The sequence below is a fragment of the Plectropomus leopardus genome, chromosome 9, assembly GCF_026936395.1.
Source record: "Plectropomus leopardus strain MGB_pleo_1.0 chromosome 9, ASM2693639v1, whole genome shotgun sequence".
Lineage (NCBI taxonomy): Eukaryota > Metazoa > Chordata > Actinopteri > Perciformes > Serranidae > Plectropomus > Plectropomus leopardus.
In genome coordinates this window covers 30,368,967-30,393,054 of record NC_142184.1, presented here as the reverse complement: position 1 = coordinate 30,393,054, position 24,088 = coordinate 30,368,967, and the positions used below count along the sequence as shown (strand labels likewise).

Sequence of the window (24,088 nt, the reverse complement as noted above, 5' to 3'; positions counted from 1 at the left end):
ATTCTTTGCTATGGCGTGTCGTTGCACGCAATTGTAGACTGCTTTGAGGTGTTTTCATCTGTTTTTGGGACATGTCATATTTTGACATTTTTGCCATACTATAGCCTTGCTGTTTTGGACATTTTTTCAACATGCATTTTTATGGTGTTTTTGGCCGTTTTTGCAGCATTCTTTGCTATGGCATGTCTTGGCACGCTCTTTTACACTGTTTTGAGTTGTTTTCATCTGTTTTTGGGACATGTCATATTTTGACATTTTTGCCATACTATAGCCTTGCTGTTTTGGACATTTTTTCAACATGCATTTTTATGGTGTTTTTGGCCATTTTTGCAGCATTCTTTGCTATGGCGTGTCTTTGCACGCTCTTTTAGACTGTTTTGAGGTGTTTTCATCTGTTTTATGGACATGTCATATTTTGACATTTTTGCCATACTATAGCCTTGCTGTTTTGGACATTTTTTCAACATGCATTTTTATGGTGTTTTTGGCCATTTTTGCAGCATTCTTTGCTATGGTGTGTCTTTGCATGCTATTTTATACTGGTTTGAGGTGTTTTCATCTGTTTTGGGGAAATGTCACATTTTGACATTTTTGCCATACTATAGCCTTGCTGTTTTGGACATTTTTTCAACATGCATTTTTATGGTGTTTTTGGCCGTTTTTGCAGCATTCTTTGCTATGGCGTGTCTTTGCACGCTCTTTTAGACTGTTTTGAGGTGTTTTCATCTGTTTTTGGGACATGTCATATTTTGACATTTTTGCCATACTATAGCCTTGCTGTTTTGGACATTTTTTCAACATGCATTTTTATGGTGTTTTTGGCCGTTTTTGCAGCATTCTTTGCTATGGCGTGTCTTTGCACGCTCTTTTAGACTGTTTTGAGGTGTTTTCATCTGTTTTTGGGACATGTCATATTTTGACATTTTTGCCATACTATAGCCTTGCCTTTTTGGTCATTTTTTCAACATGCATTTTTAGGTTGTTTTTGGCCATTTTTGCAGCATTCTTTGCTATGGTGTGTCTTTGCATGCTCTTTTAGACTGTTTTGAGGTGTTTTCTTCTGTTTTTGGGACATGTCATATTTTGACATTTTTGCCATACTATAGCCTTGCTGTTTTGGACATTTTTTCAACATGCATTTTTAGGGTGTTTTTGGCCATTTTTGCAGCATTCTTTGCTATGGCGTGTCTTGGCACGCTCTTTTACACTATTTTGAGGTGTTTTCATCTGTTTTTGGGACATGTCATATTTTGACATTTTTGCCATACTATATATAGCCTTGCCTTTTTGGTCATTTTTTCAACATGCATTTTTATGGTGTTTTTGGCCGTTTTTGCAGCATTCTTTGCTATGGCGTGTCTTTGCACGCTCTTTTAGACTGTTTTGAGGTGTTTTCATCTGTTTTTGGGACATGTCATATTTTGACATTTTGCCATACTATAGCCTTGCTGTTTTGGACATTTTTTCAACATGCATTTTATGGTGTTTTTGGCCGTTTTGCAGTATTCTTTGCTATGGCGTGTCTTGGCACGCTTATTTTAGACTGTTTTGAGGTGTTTTCTTCTGTTTTTGGGACATGTCATATTTTGACATTTTTGCCATACTATATAGCCTTGCCTTCTTGGTCATTTTTTCAACATGCATTTTTATGTTCTTTTAGTCCGTTTATGGAGCATTCTATGTTATGGCGTGCCTTGGCACGCTCTTTTAGACTGTTTTGGGGTGTTTTCATCTGTTTTTGGGACATGTCATATTTTGACATTTTTGCCATACTATAGCCTTGCCGTTTTGGTGATTTTTTCAACATGCATTTTTATGTTTTTTTAGTCCGTTTTTTTGAGCATTCTATGCTTTGGCGTGCCTTGGCACGCTCTTTTAGACTGTTTTAGGGTGTTTTCAGCTGTTTTTGGGACATGTCATATTTTAACATTTCTGCCATACTATAGTCTTGCCTTTTTGGTCATTTTTTTCAACATGCATTTTCATGGTGTTTTTGCAGCATTGTATGTCATGGCGTGTATTGGTATATTATCTTAGGTTGTTTTGGGGTGTTTTCAGCTGTTTTTGGGACACGTCATAAAAAGACATACCATCATATCCAATCGATATCACATGTCATAGTAAAATATGTCGTCTAAAATCACGAAAAAATGTCAGGGTTCAGTATGTTGTCCAAAATTACAAAAAACCTCACAGAATAGTATGTAATCCAAAATCACAAAGAAAACTTGAAGTATAGTATGCTGTCAAAAAACTCAAAAAAACATTATAGTATGTCATCCGAAATTCTGACAAAACGACATTGTATGGCATGTCATTCAAAATCATGAGAAAAAAATCCCTGTGATATGTCGTCCAAAATCATGTACAAACATCACAGTACAGTATGTCAACTAAAATTATGATTAAAATGTCATAGTATAGTATGTTGTCAAAAATCATGGATTCTCATAGTATAGTACGTCATGTAAAATCACAAAAAATGTCATAGTATAGCATGTTGTCTGTGATGCCCCTGCAACACTGTTTAGTTCCTGTTTGGCCTGCCTGTGCTCTTTCTTTCAGGATCTCCCTGACTGAGTGGCTCCTCCCACTTTGTTGTTGGCATTCACCTCACCTGTCACAAGTCTATTTAAGCTTGGCCATTTAGGGGATGGCTCTCTCTCTCCCCCAGAAGGCCTGTGCATCTCAGGTGCCCAATGGTTTTGTTTGGTTTGATTGTTTACCCTTCTGTTTCCTCATGGTTTAAGTTGGCACCCAAAGACATTATGCGCCCAATACCCACACCTCACCACTTGACCTACATCTTGGTTTGGTTTTTGGTTCTGTTACCTGTATTAAATGTGTTGTTAATTTAAAGTATTACTACTGTGTGGTCCTCCCTTCTTTTTTAATCTGGGCATAACACGTCCAAAATCAGAAAACACCTCATAGTATAGTAGGTTGTCCAAAATTGTGAAAAACATGAAAATATCACAATATGATATGTCAACCAAAATGGGAAAATACTACATTATGTCTTTCAAAACAGCAGCAAACATACAGCCTGTTATCCAAAATGCGATGAGGTCCAAAACAGCATAATTGTCATGCTTGGGACTGAGGACCCAAAAGCAAACAGATAAAACTGATATTAGGAAAAAAAAGGTGTTTTCTTACAGTTGTGAAACGTGTAGGAGAATGGTGGTCAGATGACTGGCTGAGGTGAGGGGTGATCCAGGTTCTTGTGGTATCTTCAGCTGGAAGGGTTTGACAGGACAGCTGGCTGGGAAACCTGGCAGAAATCACAAAGAGGTCTTATCAAAAACACAAAATAGCATGCGGGAAAAAATGGAAACTATACAAAGCAGAGCTGAACTTCCTTGAAATAAACCGTGTTGGGCAACAGTCTGGCAGGGAATGACTTTAGAGCTGGCTCTCTTGTAGGTACAGTCATGATTGTAGGCAGGTACGTAGACTGATGAGTGCCACCACGTGTAGAGTGAAGGAATGAAGGTGGTGTGGAGAATAAAGAAGTGATAAAACCAAAACAAAACACACAAAAGTGACTGGAAAAAGAATAAACAAAAATCATACTCAGGCAGACACGCAGCAATCATCAACATACGGTTGTAAAAACATAACATCAAAGTATACTTTGTCATCCAAAACGGCATAAAAATGTCATTGTATCTCATTTATAAGCATAAACAAATCATACTATAGTATATCGTGAATACTCTCTTCTGTCATGCAAAACAAGATAAATCAGACACACAAAAAACATCACAGTAAAGACTGTTCAAAAATACTATCACAAAAAAAGGTATGTGGCCAAGAATCACAAAAAAAAAAACATAACAAAAGACACCTGTCATGGTATAGTTTGTCGCCCAGAATCATGAAAAAATATAATATAGTAATTTGTCCAAAATCATGAAAAAATATCCTAAGATAAGATGAGATGGTCTATCATAGTGTGTGAATGTGTGTGTGAATTGGTGAATGTGACATGTTGTGTGAAAGCGCTTTGAGTGGACAAAAACACGAGAAAAGCCCTATACAAGTATAGTCCATTTAAGGTCAATTTACCACAGTGTACTATGACATTTATTCTTTCATTTTTGAGGACATACTACACTACGAGGACTTTTTTTCATCATTTTTGATGACATACTATAATTTGACTTTTTGTGATTTTGGACAACATATAACACAATGAAGTTGTTTTTTTGTTGTTTTTTTTATCATTTTGCAAGACATTGTACAACTTTTTAAATGATTTTATAAGATACCTTGTACACTATATTTTTTCAGGATTTTAAATGACATACTATGCTATGGGGATTTTACATTATTTTGGACAACATACTATACTGTAACTGTAGCAGCTAAGCCTGAACTTAAACCCACTGAGGGCTGCCTAGACGGGCTAATGATTGATGCGCTCGTCCGTCTTCCTCACTCAGCATTTCTTCCAACTTGCAAATGGAAATCCTTTTGACCATTGCTGAAGGGCACCTATCCATGCTGCTGTCATCACTTTACAAAGGACCATTCATGACCCAACCTATTCTGAAAGTCTATGAGCCATCCTCACAGCTGTTTAAACCTCTCAAGGCTCAAACATTTTGGGTGCGTTGCCTCCAATTGACTGGTCGACGTTAGCTTTTATGCCGGGATTTCAGACTTTTGACGGATATGGCCACTTTTCCAAATCTCTTTCATTCAGCACTTAGAGGCATTTTCTTTTGCGTGAGGACTTCTGGGAGCTTGTAGAAGAGGTTAGTCTCCAATTAAGATATTTCCAAATCTGAACACTCATATGCAGATACAACTCTTTGCTGTCCCATGGTTTGTAGGAGTATGTTGGTTCATCTACCAGCCACATTGGGTCTCTGCATAAGGTGAGCTGAACAGAAGGTGTGCACTATTCAGTTCCCTTTGGTGGACTTGACTTGGAGAGGTAAGATAGAGAGAACACAGCCATCTTTTCTGGTCCCCGTGTAACCGCAGGTTTTAATGAGACACCGTGTTGTTGCATGCCACTGGCTCTTTAGAATGGTGTGTGTCATTTTTCAATGTCTCTCCTTTGTCAACATGAAGCACAGTGGGATGGTATTGACTGCCTGTCTTGCAGGTTAACCGGTTACCGCATTCCCAACTCCTATGCCCTTCACCTAAGCAGCCAAAGCAAAGGTCTTTCTCCTTCAGAAAGCTGATCTTATCCCTGTGCTTTTGTCCTTTTAAAATGTTGACATTCCTCCAGTGAGTGACGTTGTGAGCAACAAACACAAAGAGACTTTCCTGCTGAGCCATGAGCTGGTATGTCACTTAGCAAGATGGGTGCAACAGTGGTGGCAAAGCTGTTTCCCTTAGCTCTAATTGCAGGTTATGACTTCGGCCTACTGACGGCCTTTGAACCAACTGTTGATGTTGGTTTGGCTGGTGGCAATGACCAATATTTAGTTTGCTGTAGCTTGCTTTGATTGGCAGGCTGGTTTTCAGATGCCATTGGGTTGAGCCCTTTGGATATGGCTGCTTTCCTGTTTTCCTTATCCAGGTAATGACCAGTCCTTAGTTTGCCACGGCTTATCCAGGGAAGAATTCATTGCAGTGGATGATGGTTTAGATACACTCTGGACATCAGAAGCCCATAATGCTGGTAATTTAAATGTTATTTAGCTGTAAATGCAGCTAACATAGTTTCCAGGTCAAGCTGCCCCCTTTTCCTCCTCAGCTGTTGCTTCTGGTCCTCCAAGATGTGCTTTTCCTTGAAAGCCGCCACTTGAGTAAGCAGTGCAGCTCCGTTAAGCTCTGCTTTAACTAGGCAGAAGACATAGTGCTTGATGTTCCACTCTGTGAGCTCCTTTTACTGGAACCTACTTGCCACATAAGAAACACTGTCAACAATATGTGCTCCTCTGTCAATCAACACCTGAACCGCATGATGGTTCTTACTCTCTGGAAACACACACACCCTACCACGCCTGTGACCCCTTAAGGACAGGTAGGTAGGCTACATGCATTTACATCGGGAGATATATATATATGCATATATATTGTAGAAAGATGTCCTTCCGTATTTTTAAATATTAGAGTGTGTTATAAAAAAACAAAACAAAACAAAAAAACTCTTGTCATGTAGTATGTGTAAATAACTGTAGGTCAAACAAAACAATAATACAGTTTGTCAAAAAGACACAAAAAAACCCACTTAAAAATATCACTAAGTATAGACTGTGAAAAAAACTAAGATGTCATATTATTATATGTCAAAAAACCCTAATAAAAGCCATGGTATAGCATATTTTAACACAAAAATAAAAAAAAAAATCACAGTATAGTATGTTGCAAAAAAACAAGGCCATAGCACACTAGATATAGTACATTATTAATTGGTTAAAACAAAACTTTAAACATTAAAAAAAAGTATCAAGTGAGATAACACAGGTCTAAATGCAACCCTCTTTTTAAAATGAATACATATATCCATAAAGTGCACTACCTAGTCAGAAAGCAGTGGCAACTTTAAAACTAATATTTAAATAAATAAACAAAATATATTTCAAAAATGTTTTTAAGTTTGGCTGGCTCTGACACAACTCCAAAATCAATACATGAAAAAACATAAAAGCCACATCATGTTTGCCATGTAGTGCTTGCCACTGTTTGAGCTTTGACTGGTGCTTTTTTAGTTACATCAGCTTGTTGTGCCTTCTGCTTTTCAGTTGGTTTAATGACACTTAAGAGCTGCCACCAGCTTAAAATTTTCATGAATAGAAATTTACGTCAATTTGCATTTTCTTAGCTTCTTGTCCAGAAATGTGACTAAAATTTGTATGGAAACATGGCTGGTGTTATTATTAATACTTGAAGGCACCAAAGGAAGAAATCATGTTTTTTTTTTGGGTGATGTTGTCAAAGTAACACATATATCATTACACTGTTTGTTTTTATTAAAATACAACTGTCCATAGCCACAAAATCACATTAACACTCACCAAACATTTGTCACAATTTTGAATCCACACTTCATCTTTGCGCACATATAAGACATAACATACTGTGGGTGTGGAAGTTCAGGTGACAGTGAGCACAGCAGGATTAGAAAATAAAGGCATTTTAAAATCCCCTAAAGTCATAATGTGGCAGTGTCAACACTGAAGTACAGTACAAATAAAGCGACTTTTTTTGTTTTTCGGACATTGACACAGTTGTAGATGAAATCTTTACATAAGACACAGTTGACATTAACTTTGTTTTCAAGGCAACCTTAGACTAATATTACAAGAAAGGTGCAAGTTTACAATCAGGTATTTTGCCATATTTTTTTTTACATACTTATAGGGCTGGATGTTTAACCACTTTTTTTTTTTTTTAAGGAAATAGTTTAACATTTTGGGAAATCGCAAGGAATTAAAAAAGAAGAATCAATGTTTTATTTCTGCTCTCTAATGTCAGTCTTAATAAACAGATTTCCCAAAACACAAACTGTTGTTTTAAATGACTAATGTTATTAACCACCTAAATTAAGTCATTATCAAAAAATGAAACTACCTGACTTCCATGTGTTTACTTCAAATACTGTAATTAATTCGGACAAACATCAGAAGTGAGACAACACAACACATACTAATAACAATGCCAATTATAATAATTATGACTTAATGGTATTTCATCCAGCCCTACCAATTAAGACAGACTGATGTGCTGGTACAACACAACCTTAGCTGTGGTCTAATTCTCACAGTATCACAGTTAACACATACATTTTAGTAAGCTCGAGTGAAATAAACCGTGATTCAAATAGTATGAATCTATAATTCATTACTTTCTAGTGTAGAAAGTACTGTGTAACAGTGTCACAATTAAAGCTTTTAGCAAAGCACTATTAACACTGAAATACCTCACATAAAAGATCAGTTATTGACAACAGGCAATTTTAAGAAATGCCCTAGATTTCAGTGTTTATGAGGTTTATCTCTAAGATAAGTTTTACTTGAACGAGCAAACAGCAAAATGTTACATGTGACTTCATGAGTGCATTTACACAGATTTGTATTTATGTTTTTTTTGAGATATAGCTCATATACATTAAGAAATCAAAGCCAGGACAGAGATATAGTCAGTGTACTTCAAACTATATTCTCCAACTGCTGCGGTTTTTGCAGTTAAAAGTTTTTATCTGTGTTAATTGTAATCTTTGTTTGTTCATGCAAACTAAAATAAAGCATAGTAAGAAAAATAAAGGTGTTCAAATATGACTTCAAATGACAAAGTGTTACTGTGTGTTCAGACAGAAAGCAAAAACAATTTTAGACTCGGTGCAAATTGATGCAAAGACGCGTCAGCGCAAGTTAAAAACATCCCTCAACTTGATCAAAAAAATATGACTGTATCCCAGAGCTTTAATTATTGTACAGATTAATGTACAGAGACATGAAGAATAATAAGAAGAAGAATAAGAAGTAAGACTGGAGGGGAAATAAAGAACTTGAGTAAAAGGTGAGTTCCAAATTAGCTGTTGCATTCGTGTGAATGATGCAGAGCAAAAACTGGCTTTGCTTTCTGCCTGACACACTTACAAGAGTAACATGCTTGTAATTGCATTCACTGCTGTAATGATGAGGTTTTATGGTTCTGTCAACGATAATAATGAACAGTAAGGCTTTAAGAACCTAAAATTAAAGGGACTGGCATTTTAAGTAGTGAAGGTATACCCAAGGTCCTCTGCAGTTACACAGTAAACACATAAACATGGGCTGACTGGTAAAAACAAACGCTTACAGTCTTCTGCAACAGTTCACTGCTGTTTGTTTGTTTGTTTGTTATTTTTTTCTACATTGAGTGGCAGCACAAAATTCATAAATATATTTTTGTTTTTCTGTTTTTGTGTGTGTATGGGGGGTTGAAATTGCGAGAGGTGTAGACATATTTTTTCAGGGCTTCACAGTGCTTTGGATCACCATTGTTTGATTATTTGATTTTTCTAGTATGATGTTGAAATTGAAAAATAAAGCCCTACAAAGGCAAAATGCAGTAACTACATATTAAAATTGGCCAAAATTGATCTGCATGTGACTTTTCTGTAAGTATTTTATTGTATGAAAACTATTATGCTATAGAAATGTGTAATTTTGAGTAAAAACTCCTCCTTTTAAATTTGCCGCAATGATAAAACGGACCACAAAGGCAAGCCAAACAGGACATGTGCAGTTTGGCTCTTTAGTTACTGCATTTGGGCTTTGTACTGCTGCCCATGCTGTTGCACAGCACTATGGTTTTGTAATCTCTTTGGTGAAGGACTCATCACACATATTCTATGAGCCATGGACTTCAAATAATAATCAAACTTAAGGTTAATATTCCTAAACAAACAAGGTAAAATGGAAAGACAGCTGAGACAACACATTTTGTTCATGGATACTGCAGTTACATGCAGACTATGTTATGCAGTATCTGTGATTTTTTGGGGGTAGAATAAAATAAAATAAGTCTATTTACAGTTTGCCATCCAGCCTGAGAACTTTAAACTCTTTTTTTTTCTTAAAGGGGACCTATTAAGCTTATTTTCAGGTTCATACTTGTATCTAGGGTTTCTGATAATGTAATATAATAATGTTCAAAATACACTATTTTCCTCATACTGTCTATGTTGAAACACCGGCGTCTCTGCTGGAGAATGACTAATGGAAAATAGCGGCCCTATCTACTGCTAAAAGACAGCCAATAAAATCGTCTAAACCAAAGTTTTCAGGACAAGACCTGTTCCAGAGGGAGTATGATCTAAAATTGGGGAGAACATAACTATATCTGCAACCATGATTAAGTTTTCCTCGTGCTAGTGTGTTGCTACATGTAGCAGAGTACCCTTAACTGCAGACTGTCTCTAACAGAGTTTAGCAGTTCTTTCTACCATGAGAAATCACAAATACTGGCTTCTGAACAAAAAACCTTCATGACATGACATGTTCCAGCAAGAATATGACCCAAAATGGATGAGATTTAACAACATCAGCAATCAAGATACCATGTTTCCCTGACAGAAGCATGTAGCTACATGTAGCAGTGTAGGCTATGTGATGTAAACATTTGCAGGAACGTACCTAGAGCAGATGACCTTACAGAAAAATCTGTCATTAGAAGTAGTCAGCTTGTCTCCAAAGATAGTAAAAATTGCTGAAAACAGAGGTTTCAGAATGGTCTCTCTCACAGGGATATTTGACTTTATATGGATATGACAGAAAAAAAGAAAAAAACATAATAGGTCCCCTTTAACTTCACTGCTACTCTAGTAGCTTTACTCTGCCATTGCAGGGCTGTTGCTTGTGCCACAGTCACATTGTACCTATTGTATGTGCAACAAAAAGCAATATGCCAGCTTCTTGTTAGACATTCTGAAGTTTTTGTGATGTGGGTATTTACTTATAGATGTGGCATTTTCTCAGGACACAAATACGTCCTTCTTTCACCTCTTTGGTATTTTGGTGAAACTGACTTCAAAATGGAACAAGTGCAACGGAATAAGCAGCTGCAATGCTTTCAAGAACTGATGTTATGGTTTTACTGATTTGCACACGAACAGATCCTATTCCAGACCTCAAAGGGGAAGTCTGACATTTTGGAAAATGTGCTTATTTGCATTATTGTACGCATTTATATACTTAGTATGAAGCTACTTGCCAGCAGCCAGCTAATTTAGCTTAGCGTTAAGAAAAGAAATGCAGAAAACCGTTAGCCTAGCTTTGTCCAAATCAGGCCAAGATCTGCCAAAAGCACCTATAAAGCTCTCTAATAAACAAGTTATATCTCTTTCTTTCATTCATACAAAAAATAAGTTCCTTGCTGAATAAGTGTTCTGCACACGACCCCACAAAATGGCTAAAAATTATCGTCTTTGCAAGTGATTTTTTGAAGTGCTGGTAGGCTGATTTTGTTACCTTCAGACAGAGCCAGGCTAGTTTTTTCACTGATTCCAGTCTTTGTGCTAAGCCATGTTAGCCGGCTACTAGAAGTGGCTATGTATTTGACTTACAGAAATGAGATTGGTACATTTAACTCTTAGCAAAAGCTGGAATAAGTTTAGGCTACTGTATGTCCTAAAATGTCACAACTAACTAGGATACTAACGGATTTTAATTTTAATTCCACTCATGCCAGAAGGTGCCTTCACAGTAGGGATTCCAGATGCAAATACAGAATTTATAGCTGTCAAGAACTTGCTGGTGGATATCCTCCCTCCTACAGTTTTTGTGTCAGTTCTGCTTTGCTAAAACATTGGTTAATGGTTCTCCAACTAACACAGCTACCAAACAAGTCTCTGTCATACAACTGTCAGGTGCAGTTTACCATCTCATGACAGTTTCCACATTTAGGAAGTGTTCGAGCAGGTGGGTCCATTTTACAATGTTCTCTGCATCACAACATCATCAGAACAGAGGTGATTCCATCCCTCATGACTCCCGCCACATCTACTGATAGTATCTTCCTCCTGATATTACTCTTTCCACTGTGCAGCCATGCCTTTGCCTCTGGCCACCAAAATACCGATTAGCCCATTCTGTCTGTTTGCCACTGACACATTACCTAGAAAATAAATTAGCAGAAAACATTGAGAAGAGATTGCACATAAAGTACATCATATGGATAATAAGGGAGCATCAGGTCTTTTCATGCAAAGATGAAACATTTTCCTGTGTGTTACTGGTGAGTGACCTGACAATCATGAAAACTTAATCCATCCAATTCATTCTAAATTAATTTCATAAAACATATGTTGGAAATATATCCATGAAAATTCCAGTTAATGTACTACATACGTCAACTTCCACAATCTCCCGCATTGATGCATAGTACAGCCCACCCAAACATGGACTGGTTTCAAGTCTGTTTGATATATCTACATTCAAACTGACCATTTGTTCAGTCTTGCTGCTATGATGTAAAGTTGCTACATATTCCTCTAAAGATGTCAAAAAGCTATGCTGAGAGAAATGGTTAGCATTAAACCACCAAACTCACACTAAGTTAATGCGGAAAAACTTGAAGACAGATATAGAGGAATGAATACAAAAAAAAAATTCAACGGGTGGAGAAATAACACTTCTACCTACTTCAAGGTCTGGTTTTTTTTTCTACAAAAGATTGATACTGGCTGGACGTGTTAATGCAGAAAATCCTTTACCGAGATGGATGGGTGTAAATGGGTTGGGTGCCACCTGTGCCTGCTCATCTAAGGTTTAAGTTTGTGACAAAGACAGATTCGTCGCTATGAACTGACCCAGTTATAACCATCAGAAAATGCGTTACTGTCCAATTGAAAGCATCTCTGTGTAAACGCAACAAAGTTGGTGCAACATGAAAGTGGCTGGCTAAGAGTTCAGGGGTGAAAGGGGAAGCATTCAGAGACCCAGGCTCTGAACCAGTGAGACACCGCGGAAGCAGAGGGCCAGAAAGCCTGTGCCCAGCAGGTCACCCAGTGCAGTCAGGTAGGGGATGGAGAAGTTGTCAGGGTCCAGACTCCGTCTCCACATCACACGAATGATGAGGTCGGCAAAGTAAAGGAGGATGGCCACCTAGGGGGAGAAGAAAACTGAACTGAAGAGGCTGAAATTAGTCGAAAACTACAAATACCTCATGTTTGTATGCTCACACCAACCAGTCAAGGTGTAGTTTACATCCATGTCTATCCTGACTCATATAATATATTTAGTGAAGACTTCAATGGAATCTAATAAAAGATATTAAGTGTATTTTTTGGTGGAACGTGGATACTTCACATACATCTTCAACCTGGCAGCAGAGAAGATCTATACAATCAGCACAATTTTAAGGTGTGCACCCAAGATCAGTGTCACCAATTCAGTATCTGACCAAATACCTCCTTTTCCTGAGTTATGACACTGAATAATGGCCAGAAACAATTATGATGTCACAGTGAAGTTGACCTTGGACAATTTGGATATAAAATGTCATCACTCCATTTCATCATTTTTTCTTATAGACATTTGTGTGACATTTTGTGATTATTAGTGTATGATTTCTCGAATTATGGCCAACAATGTGTTTTGTGAGATCACAGTCACCTTGACCTTGGACGACCAAAATCTAATCAGTTTATTGTTGAGTCAAAGTAAGCTGTTTTGCTAAATTTGGGAGAATTACTCTTAGGCATTCCTGAGATGTTACATTAACGAGAATTGGACGAACATGAGGTCACAGTGACCTTTTGACCACTAAAATCTGATCACTCGACATTTGTGCTAAATTTGAAGAAAAAAAATCCCCCCAGGCATTCCTGAGATATTGCATTTTGTATTATATTGCATATTGCATTCACGAGAACTGGATGGACGTGACGTCACAGTGATCTTGACCTATGACAAACAAAATCTTATTAGTTCGCTGCTGAGTGCAAGTGGATGTCTAGGCAAAATTTGAATAAATTCCCCTACGGCATTTCTTAGATATCACATTAAAAAGAACGGAATGGACGGACAACTCCAAAGCATGATACCAAAGCAAACAACCAAACACAAAATTTGGATATAATTTGGATGGGGCCCTAAGCAGTTGATAATCACTTTAAATATACAGTTAGAAGAACATATTTGAAATATGAGGGCTGTTGTCAATCAAGGGTACTTCAGTTCATCTGATAGGGCTGTTTCAGAAGCCCACTGTACTAGTGCATCTCAACTGCTCACAATGGATAGTATAGGTATCTTTCTCTCTGTACCTATGTATGTTTTTATGTTATTTTATCAGCCAGGTAAGTGATCTCAGTAGAAGCTTCCTATGAATCTTCCAAGCAGTTAATTCATGTAAGTTCAGCTTTTCTGGACTTGAGCAGATAAGAAACCTGAGATTTATTTAAACCTGGAAGAGATTACAGAGGTTGCCAGAGAGTCATTGACTTCACACAACATCAAATTCCGTGCACTAATCCTGACAAACACAGCAGGTTTAATAAGTCTCAGCTTTTTAACAAACACTCCACAGCTGAGATGATGTTATGTTGAGGTCAGAAAGGTGGCAGTGACAGGAGTGCGGTGTACTTTTGGTTCCGTCTTGGAACAAATCATTATATCACTGAGCTGCTGAAGCACCAACACCTGGCATGGGTCATTTCACAGGTAGGTAACAGGTGGCAGCAGCCCTTTTTAACAGACTCTACAAAGTCTTACCTTCTGATGACTCGTTTCCACAGTTTGTATCAGAGTGTCATGTGAAACTTCAGGGCCAACTAATTCAGGGCCAACTAAGGGCCACAAAGTTCATAAGATGGTTATTTTCTTGTAAATGATAGGGGACAAAATATGTGTATGAAACTGCATCAGTCTACCTGTAAGAGAGCAGCACACAGGTAGCAGATGGTGAAGGCTACAGTGATAGGTGCCTCGTCTCCCTGCAGCAGAGAGATGGCGTAGAGGAAGACCAGGTGACCAGGAATAACTAGCAGCAGAAGCACTCGTGCTGACTTGGAGTTCACCCCTAGGAGACACAGAAAATGAGTGCTTTACTGTATTTAGTAGTTGTATCACTTTTATGCATGAATCATCCTCATCATTTACTCAGTCCTGTCTGCTGTGTCTTAGTGTTTAAAAGTAGTTTAATCTTCAGGTTCTTTACACTGTCAGGAGCCAGCTCTGTTAAACAAGCTCGCGGGGATATTCTACTCTGGCTCAAATCCACTCAGTTCTCAAAAAAGGACATCATCTCCAGAAAAAAGGACTTGTTGGTTATGAAAATTGATATTCATTGTTCCTTAATCATCAATAGAGAACTACATATGCACTCAGCAAATGAGGATTAAATCATCATACTGACAAAGTAAATGTGTTTCCAAACTAACTACTGTCATATAAGCGGAGATAATGACGGTAAATCTGAAATCTTTTAATTTTGGTAACCTGGGGGCAACAGAATGAGCTGAGAGCATCTGCAATGGTATCATAATATAAAGGTGGTTAACGCTTTATTAACACATAATTAATAACATGGTACAGTGATTATTAATTACCATACTGAATACATAAATAGCCATGTTAGTCCATCGACCTGCACCAATAGCACTGATTCTACACACTCTCTCTATGTTTAAGTGAGGCTAAAAAGGCGCCATCATGCGCTGGTGAAGTCATTCGGAGCTGCAATCTGAGCAATAGCTATACTGTATCTTCAGTGGGGGAGTTCCCGCTAAAACACCCTTCCCACCAATCACCAGCAGCTCCACTGAATAGCAGTGCATGGATTGGCGCACACAGCTGTCAATCACGGTGGAAAAATCCCCTTTTTGTACAACTGAATAACTGAACTCATAATAAAGATGATCACTTGAACAAACATCAGAGTGTTGAGAACTACCCTCAGTGACAGGAACCATCTTTGAGAAAAATGTATTTGGCATGTACTTTCAATTTTTAGTTTGGCCTATGTCCCATTCACTACCATGGAGGGGTGGGCTTTATGATCTATACTGCAGACAGACACCAAGGGGAGCTTCGGGGGAACTGTCCTGTTGTCCACCTTTTTATACAGTCTATGGTCCTGATAAGATGAGTGTCCCGTGTGAGAACCACAGCACACATGCATCAAGCAGCATCCCGGCCAAAAGCTGGGCTCGATCAGGACTTAAGAGGAAGGCATCTGATGATGAAGATGTTCTGCATTAAAAAAAAAAAACGTCTGATCTCAGGTCAGATACAGACAGAGAGGTACGGTATGTGTTGTGTTTCGAGGAGGAGAGTTAAGCACATAAATCCTGTAGGAAATTAACACACTTAAAATGTTTCTCTGTAGACTTTCCAAGACATAAGTGTATCTAAAATCTAACTGGTGATTTCCAGAACCTGACGTTAACGAGAGAAGGGGGATTAACAAGCACCCACAACACCAGTGAACCTATGACAATAACCAATATATTTGGGTTTCAGGTATAAATATAAACCCATTACCAATCACACACACCAGTGGTATGACTTGACATTGTTAACATGGTGTAAACAAGAAAGGGATGTAACATTTTTGGCATTTTTCAAGGTATTTAAAACACAACAAGGAAACCTAAATGTTAAACTGTTCAGAAAGACAGGAATATTGCCTCACAGCCAGTGATGGTTTTGCTTGCAAAGAAATAATACTGTACTCCAAGAGAGGAAAATTAAAATCTAAGGTCAACAGTTTGTCAATAAACATAGTTGCCTGCTTTAATAAAAAAATATCATAATATGATAACAACCAAACAGCTTACAAGGTTCCTGCTGATCCTTAAAAAGTCTTAAAATGCATTCAACTCATTAAAATGAAAACAAGGTCGTAATGAGCATCAAATGTCTTAAATCAGTCTTCAAAAGTCCTAAAAATTCTAAGGTGGGTCAATTAATTTGGTATATAAAATACTGTTATGTGTGCAACAATTTGATGTTAAAATAAATGATGGCATTGTTAAGAGTAAACATTATTACTTAGCATTTCATTGTTTGTTAACAGTAAAAGTATTAGTATAGCAAAACAATTTACTGTAATTTCCTTGACCAACAATTTACAAATTATCAATTAGACTTGGGTGGTATGCAATATTTCATATCGTCCTGAAATTTCACCGGTGTATACAGTAAGTAATATCAATGTACAAGTATCCGGGTTGACACTCATTCCACTGGACAGCGATTGTGCTACTTACTTTCATCTTTTCACACTAATAAATACATAACAAGAACCCACAAAATGTTATATTCTATGTTATATGTTACATTCTACAAAAAGTAATATTCTCACAGCTATTTTCCATAATAAACAGAGAAATACAGCTGTGGCCCTTGTGAATTCAACTTTCTCTCGGTCAGGGAAGATTTACAAGGTTTAACTGCCTCATTAAAACATCATAAAACATACCTCATTCAAACTCAACAGAAAGAAAATAAAACTCACCCAAACCATCTTGGTTTGGGTCCAGCTGAGAACTGGTGATGTGTGCTGTGCACTACAATGAGTTTATTAGAAAGAGGAGCGCCTGTATTTATGATGTTACTGAAAAACCTTCCCTCGGGATTTTTAAACACCCTGGTATGCCGTTATACCTCAATACCTCCCAAGCATATTATCACTGATGTTTATTGTAAAGTTTGTTAGTGTTACCTGAGGAGAAGAAGGTGATGCAGGGATTGGGCCAGTGCTGCCTCATCTTGTAGGGCAGCACCCCTGGGATGCTCCAGAAGTGCAGGTAGGTTGAGATCCTACTGGCCTGAATGGCCACCAAGTTACCACCCACTCCTGCACAGGGGACAAAAAGACAAAGGGGCACACTGAGTGAGTGAATAAATGAGCAATTGCATGAACAAAAGACCAATAACTATCTATCTTGTTGCGACTTCATTGCATGTCAGACAAAGACTTATTGTTTCCCCATACAGATTCATTTAAAAAGCCCTTATTGATTTTGTTTCCTCCCAGTCAACTGAAACAGGAGGATCTTGCCCACAAGAGACAGTAAAGAGCTTCAGAATCAGTAATCTCTTTCGTCATCGCCTGCACACAAATTAAGCCAAGTAATGACACAAGCTTGGCTCAGCCGTGATTCAGCTACAGTTTAAAGAGAGCATCTTAATAAACCACACGGGCTTAAGCACAGCTATAATCTGGGCAGCGGAGTCACAGTAATTAAAAAAAATTAAAGAGATGAACACAAACAAATGCTCCACCCAATATCTCAGAAACACACGAGAGCAGCAACGTGTCCGTATGGAAAGAAAATCAACGGCTTGCAGCAGTGTGGTTCCGACAGTGAAATGCGACTCTGGTTGTGCAAAAGCCATTATTTGACTTACGTGAACTCTGATAGATGACTTGATGTGTTTGACATGTCATTTGAAGATTTTCAAACCCGTCCCAGATGGGACGTGCTTCAGAGCAACAAAATGCTCACCGGGGTTAAACACGAGAGATCGGAGATGAGATTTTATCCTTTCACTCTGGTGTGAGTTGAGCCTTTTTTATTCACTGCATCAAAGCTGTGTTTCCGCTGAATGCAAAACAACTTTTTTCCTGATCCCATCGGTGCTAAAGCTCATTTTAATCCTGGTGCTGACGAGGTTATCTGTGCCTAATTCACTTTCATCAAACACCTTTCCAAGTATTTTCTCTGAAAACGGCACACATGTTCTTTTGTGAGCTGGAAAGGGAACTTTTAGTAAAACATAATACTACTTTATATGCAAGCCAGTGAGGGAAAATGGGAAATTCAAACCAGATTGGCAAATTTGGAGTTTTACAAAGAGTCCTGCAAAGAGAGAGAGAGGTTGAGAAACAGAGGGAAGATGGGCAGGAACAAAATGAGAAACAGTGACAGTGAGAGTCGATGGTTATTAAAGGCCCTGTCAGCTGTGCCAGGACACTGGGTGCGGACCATTAGTGGTTTATATCGACTTCCCTCCTATACTCAGTGGATCCCCGCACGCATCACCTCACAGCCAAACCACTGATTCTGAAGCCTGCTTCTTCTTTGCCCCCATTTCTTGATGTCTCGCTGCATTTTTCATCACTCTAATTCAGCATTATGGGGTGAAAATCTTTTTTCTATGTGTATTAAGTAACTATAAACCTTCATACATATTTTTTGCTCTCTGCTTTCCACAGTTGATTGGGTCTTGCTCATGGAGAAAAGTGCTGCATGCTCATCCAAAATAGTCAAATTAAACTGTCAGTGATTGCATGTGGGTAAGTTTACAAAATCAATGCAAACTGAAAAATGGTGTTTTCTCTCCTCTTTCTCCTTCCTTCTGCTGCCGATTATTTCGTCTGCTCCATCTAGCCCTCTGTTTGCGCTTGTAGTGAAATTCTAACAGAGGAAAATGACCTCTCCTATTACTTCTGCTGTGCACTTCAAGCAGACCACCATGCAATACCGATACATTTTCACAGCTGCTTTTTCACCACTGTGATGAGTAAAAACACGCTGTAAAATCTGACAAGATGATTTTACTTTTAAAAAAATCTAGGAAACCAATTGCCTGAAAAGTATAGGGAGAGATAACTATTAACTAACTATCTGAATCTATATTTACTTTATATCAAATTGTTAAGTTCACTTAAAATGTAGTTACACTTACTGAATTTTGTGAAGTTGCAACTTAAAAATGACAAGTTTGACTGAATCAATCTTTCTAAGTTTTAGCAACCTCAGCAAACCAAGGGTTATGTTCACAAACATTGTGAGAATACTCCAAACTAACTAACTACTCCTAACTTTGCCTAAAAATTTCTAGCAAGGAGTCATGGCTTAGGAGGGATATAATAAAGGTCTCAATGCAACTCTGAGCAAGGAAGAGACGGAAACCTTTATGTTAGTCAGGAGCTGAGGTTGACCATTTTGCTAACTTGTCAGATTTTACAGTGTATGATGAAATGTGTTAAGTTGCCTGCAACTTGTATGTTAACAAAATTTACAATTTTGAAGAAACTATGTATCTGTGCTGAACTTCTACCGCTGAGACTGTAAAAATGAAACTTGAGAGAGATACATCAAAGCAGTTCCATACTCCACAGGATGACCTGAAGGCACTTTTGACCGCAGTTGGTGCGTCTAAAATAGCTGGTGATTCTGAAGCTGGTGCTCCAGTGGTTTTTAGGCTTCATTTACTGGACGTGATGGCAGCGTCGCATGTTTTAGCCCATTAACTGTAAATCATGTGTTCTTTACATTATAGCCAAATACTTTCCAAAGCATCCCATATGGATTTAGACTGGTTTCCTGTCTTTCCAGACTGCAATGGGTTTCAGCTCATTTCACAATATGAAAAATTAGAGGGCTGGGTATTGGTAACCATGCATGGTCATTAGTTTGGAGCAACCACTGTGATCTTTTCCCTGCTTGTTGGTAGGGCTCAGTATTGTGTCATACATAACTACTTTTGTGATATGAATGTACCTGTAGCACAGAAAATTTAAAAAATGTGAAGTACAGAGAGTTGGCCTTGTCAGATTAATAGTCTTGTTTACTTATCATTTCAGCTGAATAATTCCTGATTTAAATTATGCATTTGTTAATATAAGACTTTATTTTTGGGGGGCAATGTTCTCATACAGCTGTTTTTGTTAAACATTTAACCTCTGAGAACACTTCGCTTCTGTTTTTCAGTTTTAAGAGCTTTTTGCTTTGTAAAACATGTTTACTTTGCCTAAAACCAAGGTGTTACCCAGCCCTGACTGCAAGATTATGTTCCAGGGTTTAAAAGTAAGGTACTTACCAGGAAAAAATTATCTTTCTTTTAAAAACATTTATTTCTGACTATCGTCTTTGGTTTTCATTTTCTGATAACATGACTCTCCCATGCAACACTTTACAGCAGCAGTTTACCTTCTAAAATAAGATGTTGGGACTTCTTTAAACCTATGTTATGTTTCACTATAATACAATATAACATTGAGGAGAAAAAAGTTAGCAAAAAATGAAACATGAAAAAAAAAAAACACTGGAAAACCCAGCAGTTAGTGGCTGCCTGGAAGAGCAACATCACTCCAAAAAGTCATTTCATGAAGCCAAGGTATGCTGTTGGGGATTAGTGATTCACTCAACATCGAATCCCAGTAAAATCTCCTTGAGAAGCATTCCTTTTCTGTTCTGAGAGTTGGACTGCGCAGTCAACCCAGTGCTCAGCATGCTGCTCACATACATACAAGAAGTACACAGAGAGCACAACCAGAAGTTCAAATGCTACTATATAACTTATGACATATTATGTCCGCGTGAAATGAAAGTTGTTAGTTCATCAGCCAACCGTCACATGATCCAGTCAGTTTTAGTGACCTGTCGCTGTAATTCCACTGGAGACAGTGAAAAGGGGTCACTGACATCACTGCTTCTCCCATCTGGATAGTGTCACCAAAAAAAGGTTATATTTTAGCTAGTTATCACTGCGTTACTAGAGGCTTACTAGGTTTGGTTAGTTACCAAACCTAGTTGGTGGCTGGCAGCTCATTGAAGCTTTCTTGCTGGGATTGCGAATGTTCAAGCCCAACATGATCTTTCCCTAACCATAACCATAACCAAGTGGTGTTTGTGCCTAAACCTAACCACAGCGTTTTTGAAATGTAAACTTTTAACGTATCCACTACATTATTACTTGAAATCTGTGGTTTACCTACATTGCCAACATATGTTCTGGAGACTAGGTTGCATTTTGTTTGCTCTTTTTTGGCCTCAAACTGCTGTTTGTTCCCTGCATAACTACGAGCAGATGAATCCACGCATTGTTTTGATTGCTCACTGCTGAATCTTAAACATTCTGCTTGGATTCACACAAGTAACACACTAACAGTAGAAGCTGTACTGCCAAACTCTCCTGTGTCAACATCTGTGCAATAATGGTTTAATCCTAATAATGCAGGCGTTTCTGCACTCTGGACAACAGCATCCAATAAACTGCTAAAACACTCATTTATCTCTCAGTTTGATTACTCCCTGTGGCAACATTTAGCTTCAAAGAGCTTACCATTAATGACGGGCGTAAAGACAGCCATGCCCTTAAAGTTGGGATCACTCACTGTCTTGTCCAGGATAAGGCCTCCGAAACTGGAAATCACAAACAAAGAGGGAATCAGAACCACATGCAGTCACTGCTAGGGTTTCCAGGCTTCATGTCAGGAGAAAGAAAGCCTGTCAGATACAGGGTCATCCTGTTTTTAGCTATTTCATTTGCCATTCAGAGGGCTACCTTATTTCTCTCATTGACCGTCTGCTACAACCTGCTCTGATCATTTAAATTATCGAATTATATTCTGCCAGATGGGTAATTCATAAAGTTTTTCTTTTCACATCTTCTGTTCTGTTTAAATAGTTCACTTTAAACATGAAAACAATGTTGTATTAACCATCTACTAGATAAAATACTTAAATGTGTATACCTGCTAATGGACATGGCTACTATAACAGGCTGCCACCCTGAGCGGAGAACCTCCCTGATCTGAGGGCTCTGTCGGGCTACCACCACCCACACTGGAATCAGAGCCAGAAAGACCAGACACACCAGGGGGGACAGGTACCATATATCTGTGGGACAGGAACACACACACACTCTTACATTATTTACATTGATGGTCACCAAAACACTGATATAAATACAAATCAGCTTTCAGAGAAGCCTTGAATTATGCAATAATCAGTACTGCTAAATTTCACAGTAAAAGACCTATCTGACAAAACACTCCGTATATGTGGTTAAATCACAATATTGCATTGCCTCCAAAAGTACTGTAATTTTCATTGAACTCATCTTTGATACAAACAAAAAATTAAATATCATAAGCTACTACTTTAATATTTATAGCTCGCAATTTGTTGTATACTGTCATACTATACTGTATTTGTGTATACTATAGGTTGTCAAGTTTGTCAAGTCATCAATATGTCATGGCCATCTATAAAGTTTACATGCAAGATAAGCATGTTTTTAAGTTTCCACTCTGTTGTTAGTCATTAACCATGGCCAGATTCCACAAAAAGTTACTGCGTGGCCACCAAATGTCACCTATAGGTGGCCTGCTGTGGCCATTAAGTTTTATCAGGTCTTTCCTAAGATTAAGACTGTTTCTCTACCCATCAAAAAAAAATTATTAATATTTAAAAACCACATAATGCAAGCCTTCTCAACAAATACCAATTCATTAGCTAATAGAGCTAGCCACTAACAGAGCAAAATACAGCAGGAGAAATTCCTTATAGAGGAACATGGTTGTTAAACACTGAACTACAGTTTAATGTAAAAACAAATTTACAGAAGCTAAATATACTGAAATACTTGTACATTGATAACAAAATGTATGTAGCTGTTAATGATTACACTGTACAAAGTAAAATACAAAACAATAATAAACAGTAGTTAACTTAAATATAATCTGGATTATTTTCAAATCAATTGTGTATCTTTTAGTGCAATTTTTTTTTCTAGAGATGGCAAAAAAATAATAAATATTTCCTTAACATTTTATTGATGTTTTCATTCTTCTACCGTCATTTATTAGTGTCACAGTTAAGGAGGGCTGTGTTAAGTTGTGTTTAATAACCTTTTCTGAACGCTTTTGCTAACTAAATTGCTTTATTTTTTGCATTTGGGCTGTTAAAAAAAATGTACTTTATGGCTTGGTGGCCTGTGGGGCTAGTGCTTAAAAATATTCACTTCTAATTCTGCACTCACACTTTTTCACAAACAGTGAAATTAGAGCCAATTACAGTTTAACACATATTTACACACAGAGGCCCTGGAAATTACAGCAGGTAAAGCAATTAAAGCAGTTTAAAAAACAAAAAACAGTAGGTACTGTTAATACAGGAGACAATATGAATGCACACTTTACTTTAGTGCACACACACACACGCACACGCACACACAGATATAAAAAACCCACACATGCATGTGTGCGCACGCGCACGCACGCACACACACACAATGACGAGTCATCTAAGAAAATAAACCTGACTTTTGCTGCCCTCCTGTGTTCTCTGCATGTAACAGCATTACACACTCAAAAAGGACACTGTGATGGTCTAAATGTTCCTTCCCTTTCACTTAATGTTGATAATTGCTTTCATTACTACAACACAAAGACATTCACATTCTCCACTTATTAGTTTAAAATGTATGGATCCAGATGTGAGTTGTACCCATATTCAATGGGTGCAGACACTCCTCTGACTACAGGCAAGTATGACTCTGAAATCTGAGTCTAAGGTTTAACTCATCTCCCTCATGACTCCAAGTTACTGTAATTCCTCACCTATATATTCATAGAGTGTGCTGCTGACCCCGGCCAGCAGGGACAGGGTGATCAAATCACCCAGACTGGCAGCGATGGGGGTGGCCACATTGTCAGGGTTGATCCCCACCTTCCTGGAGCCGATGATCACTCCAATCATAACCAAACCTACCGAGGGGAGAAGAGAGACAGAAAAAGAGATGAGTTATTGTAAAAGGACAGAAAAAAGGACAATGGTGAAAAAGTTAAAAGCGTCATCACTTCAAACTGAGGGGATCAAAAAGGAAAAATGTATGAAGAAAGAAATAACTGAGTGTGCTCTGAGAGAGGGCTTTTTTCTAGAGCTACAAGACAA

The 24,088-nt window shown here is 37.9% G+C and overlaps 1 protein-coding gene across 4 annotated transcripts in view; it reads right to left on the bottom strand.

Moving 5' to 3' along the window:
- Positions 1 to 6,917: 6,917 nt before the first annotated feature.
- Positions 6,918 to 24,088, bottom strand: part of LOC121947551 (solute carrier family 41 member 3-like) — a 37,785-nt gene continuing 20,614 nt past the window's right edge. For 3 of the 4 annotated variants that reach the window (XM_088082487.1, XM_088082485.1, XM_088082488.1), the window contains 6 exons: positions 23,755 to 23,901; positions 21,886 to 22,030; positions 21,474 to 21,553; positions 17,122 to 17,256; positions 14,327 to 14,475; positions 6,918 to 12,557 (listed from right to left, as the gene is read on the bottom strand). In XM_088082487.1, coding sequence (XP_087938613.1) covers positions 12,384 to 12,557; positions 14,327 to 14,475; positions 17,122 to 17,256; positions 21,474 to 21,553; positions 21,886 to 22,030; positions 23,755 to 23,901 — 830 coding nt within the window. In that variant the 3' untranslated portion in view covers positions 6,918 to 12,383. Of the gene's footprint in view, positions 12,558 to 14,326; positions 14,476 to 14,536; positions 15,648 to 17,121; positions 17,257 to 21,473; positions 21,554 to 21,885; positions 22,031 to 23,754; positions 23,902 to 24,088 lie in introns of those variants that run through there. The other variant, XM_088082489.1, reaches the window with a different exon arrangement.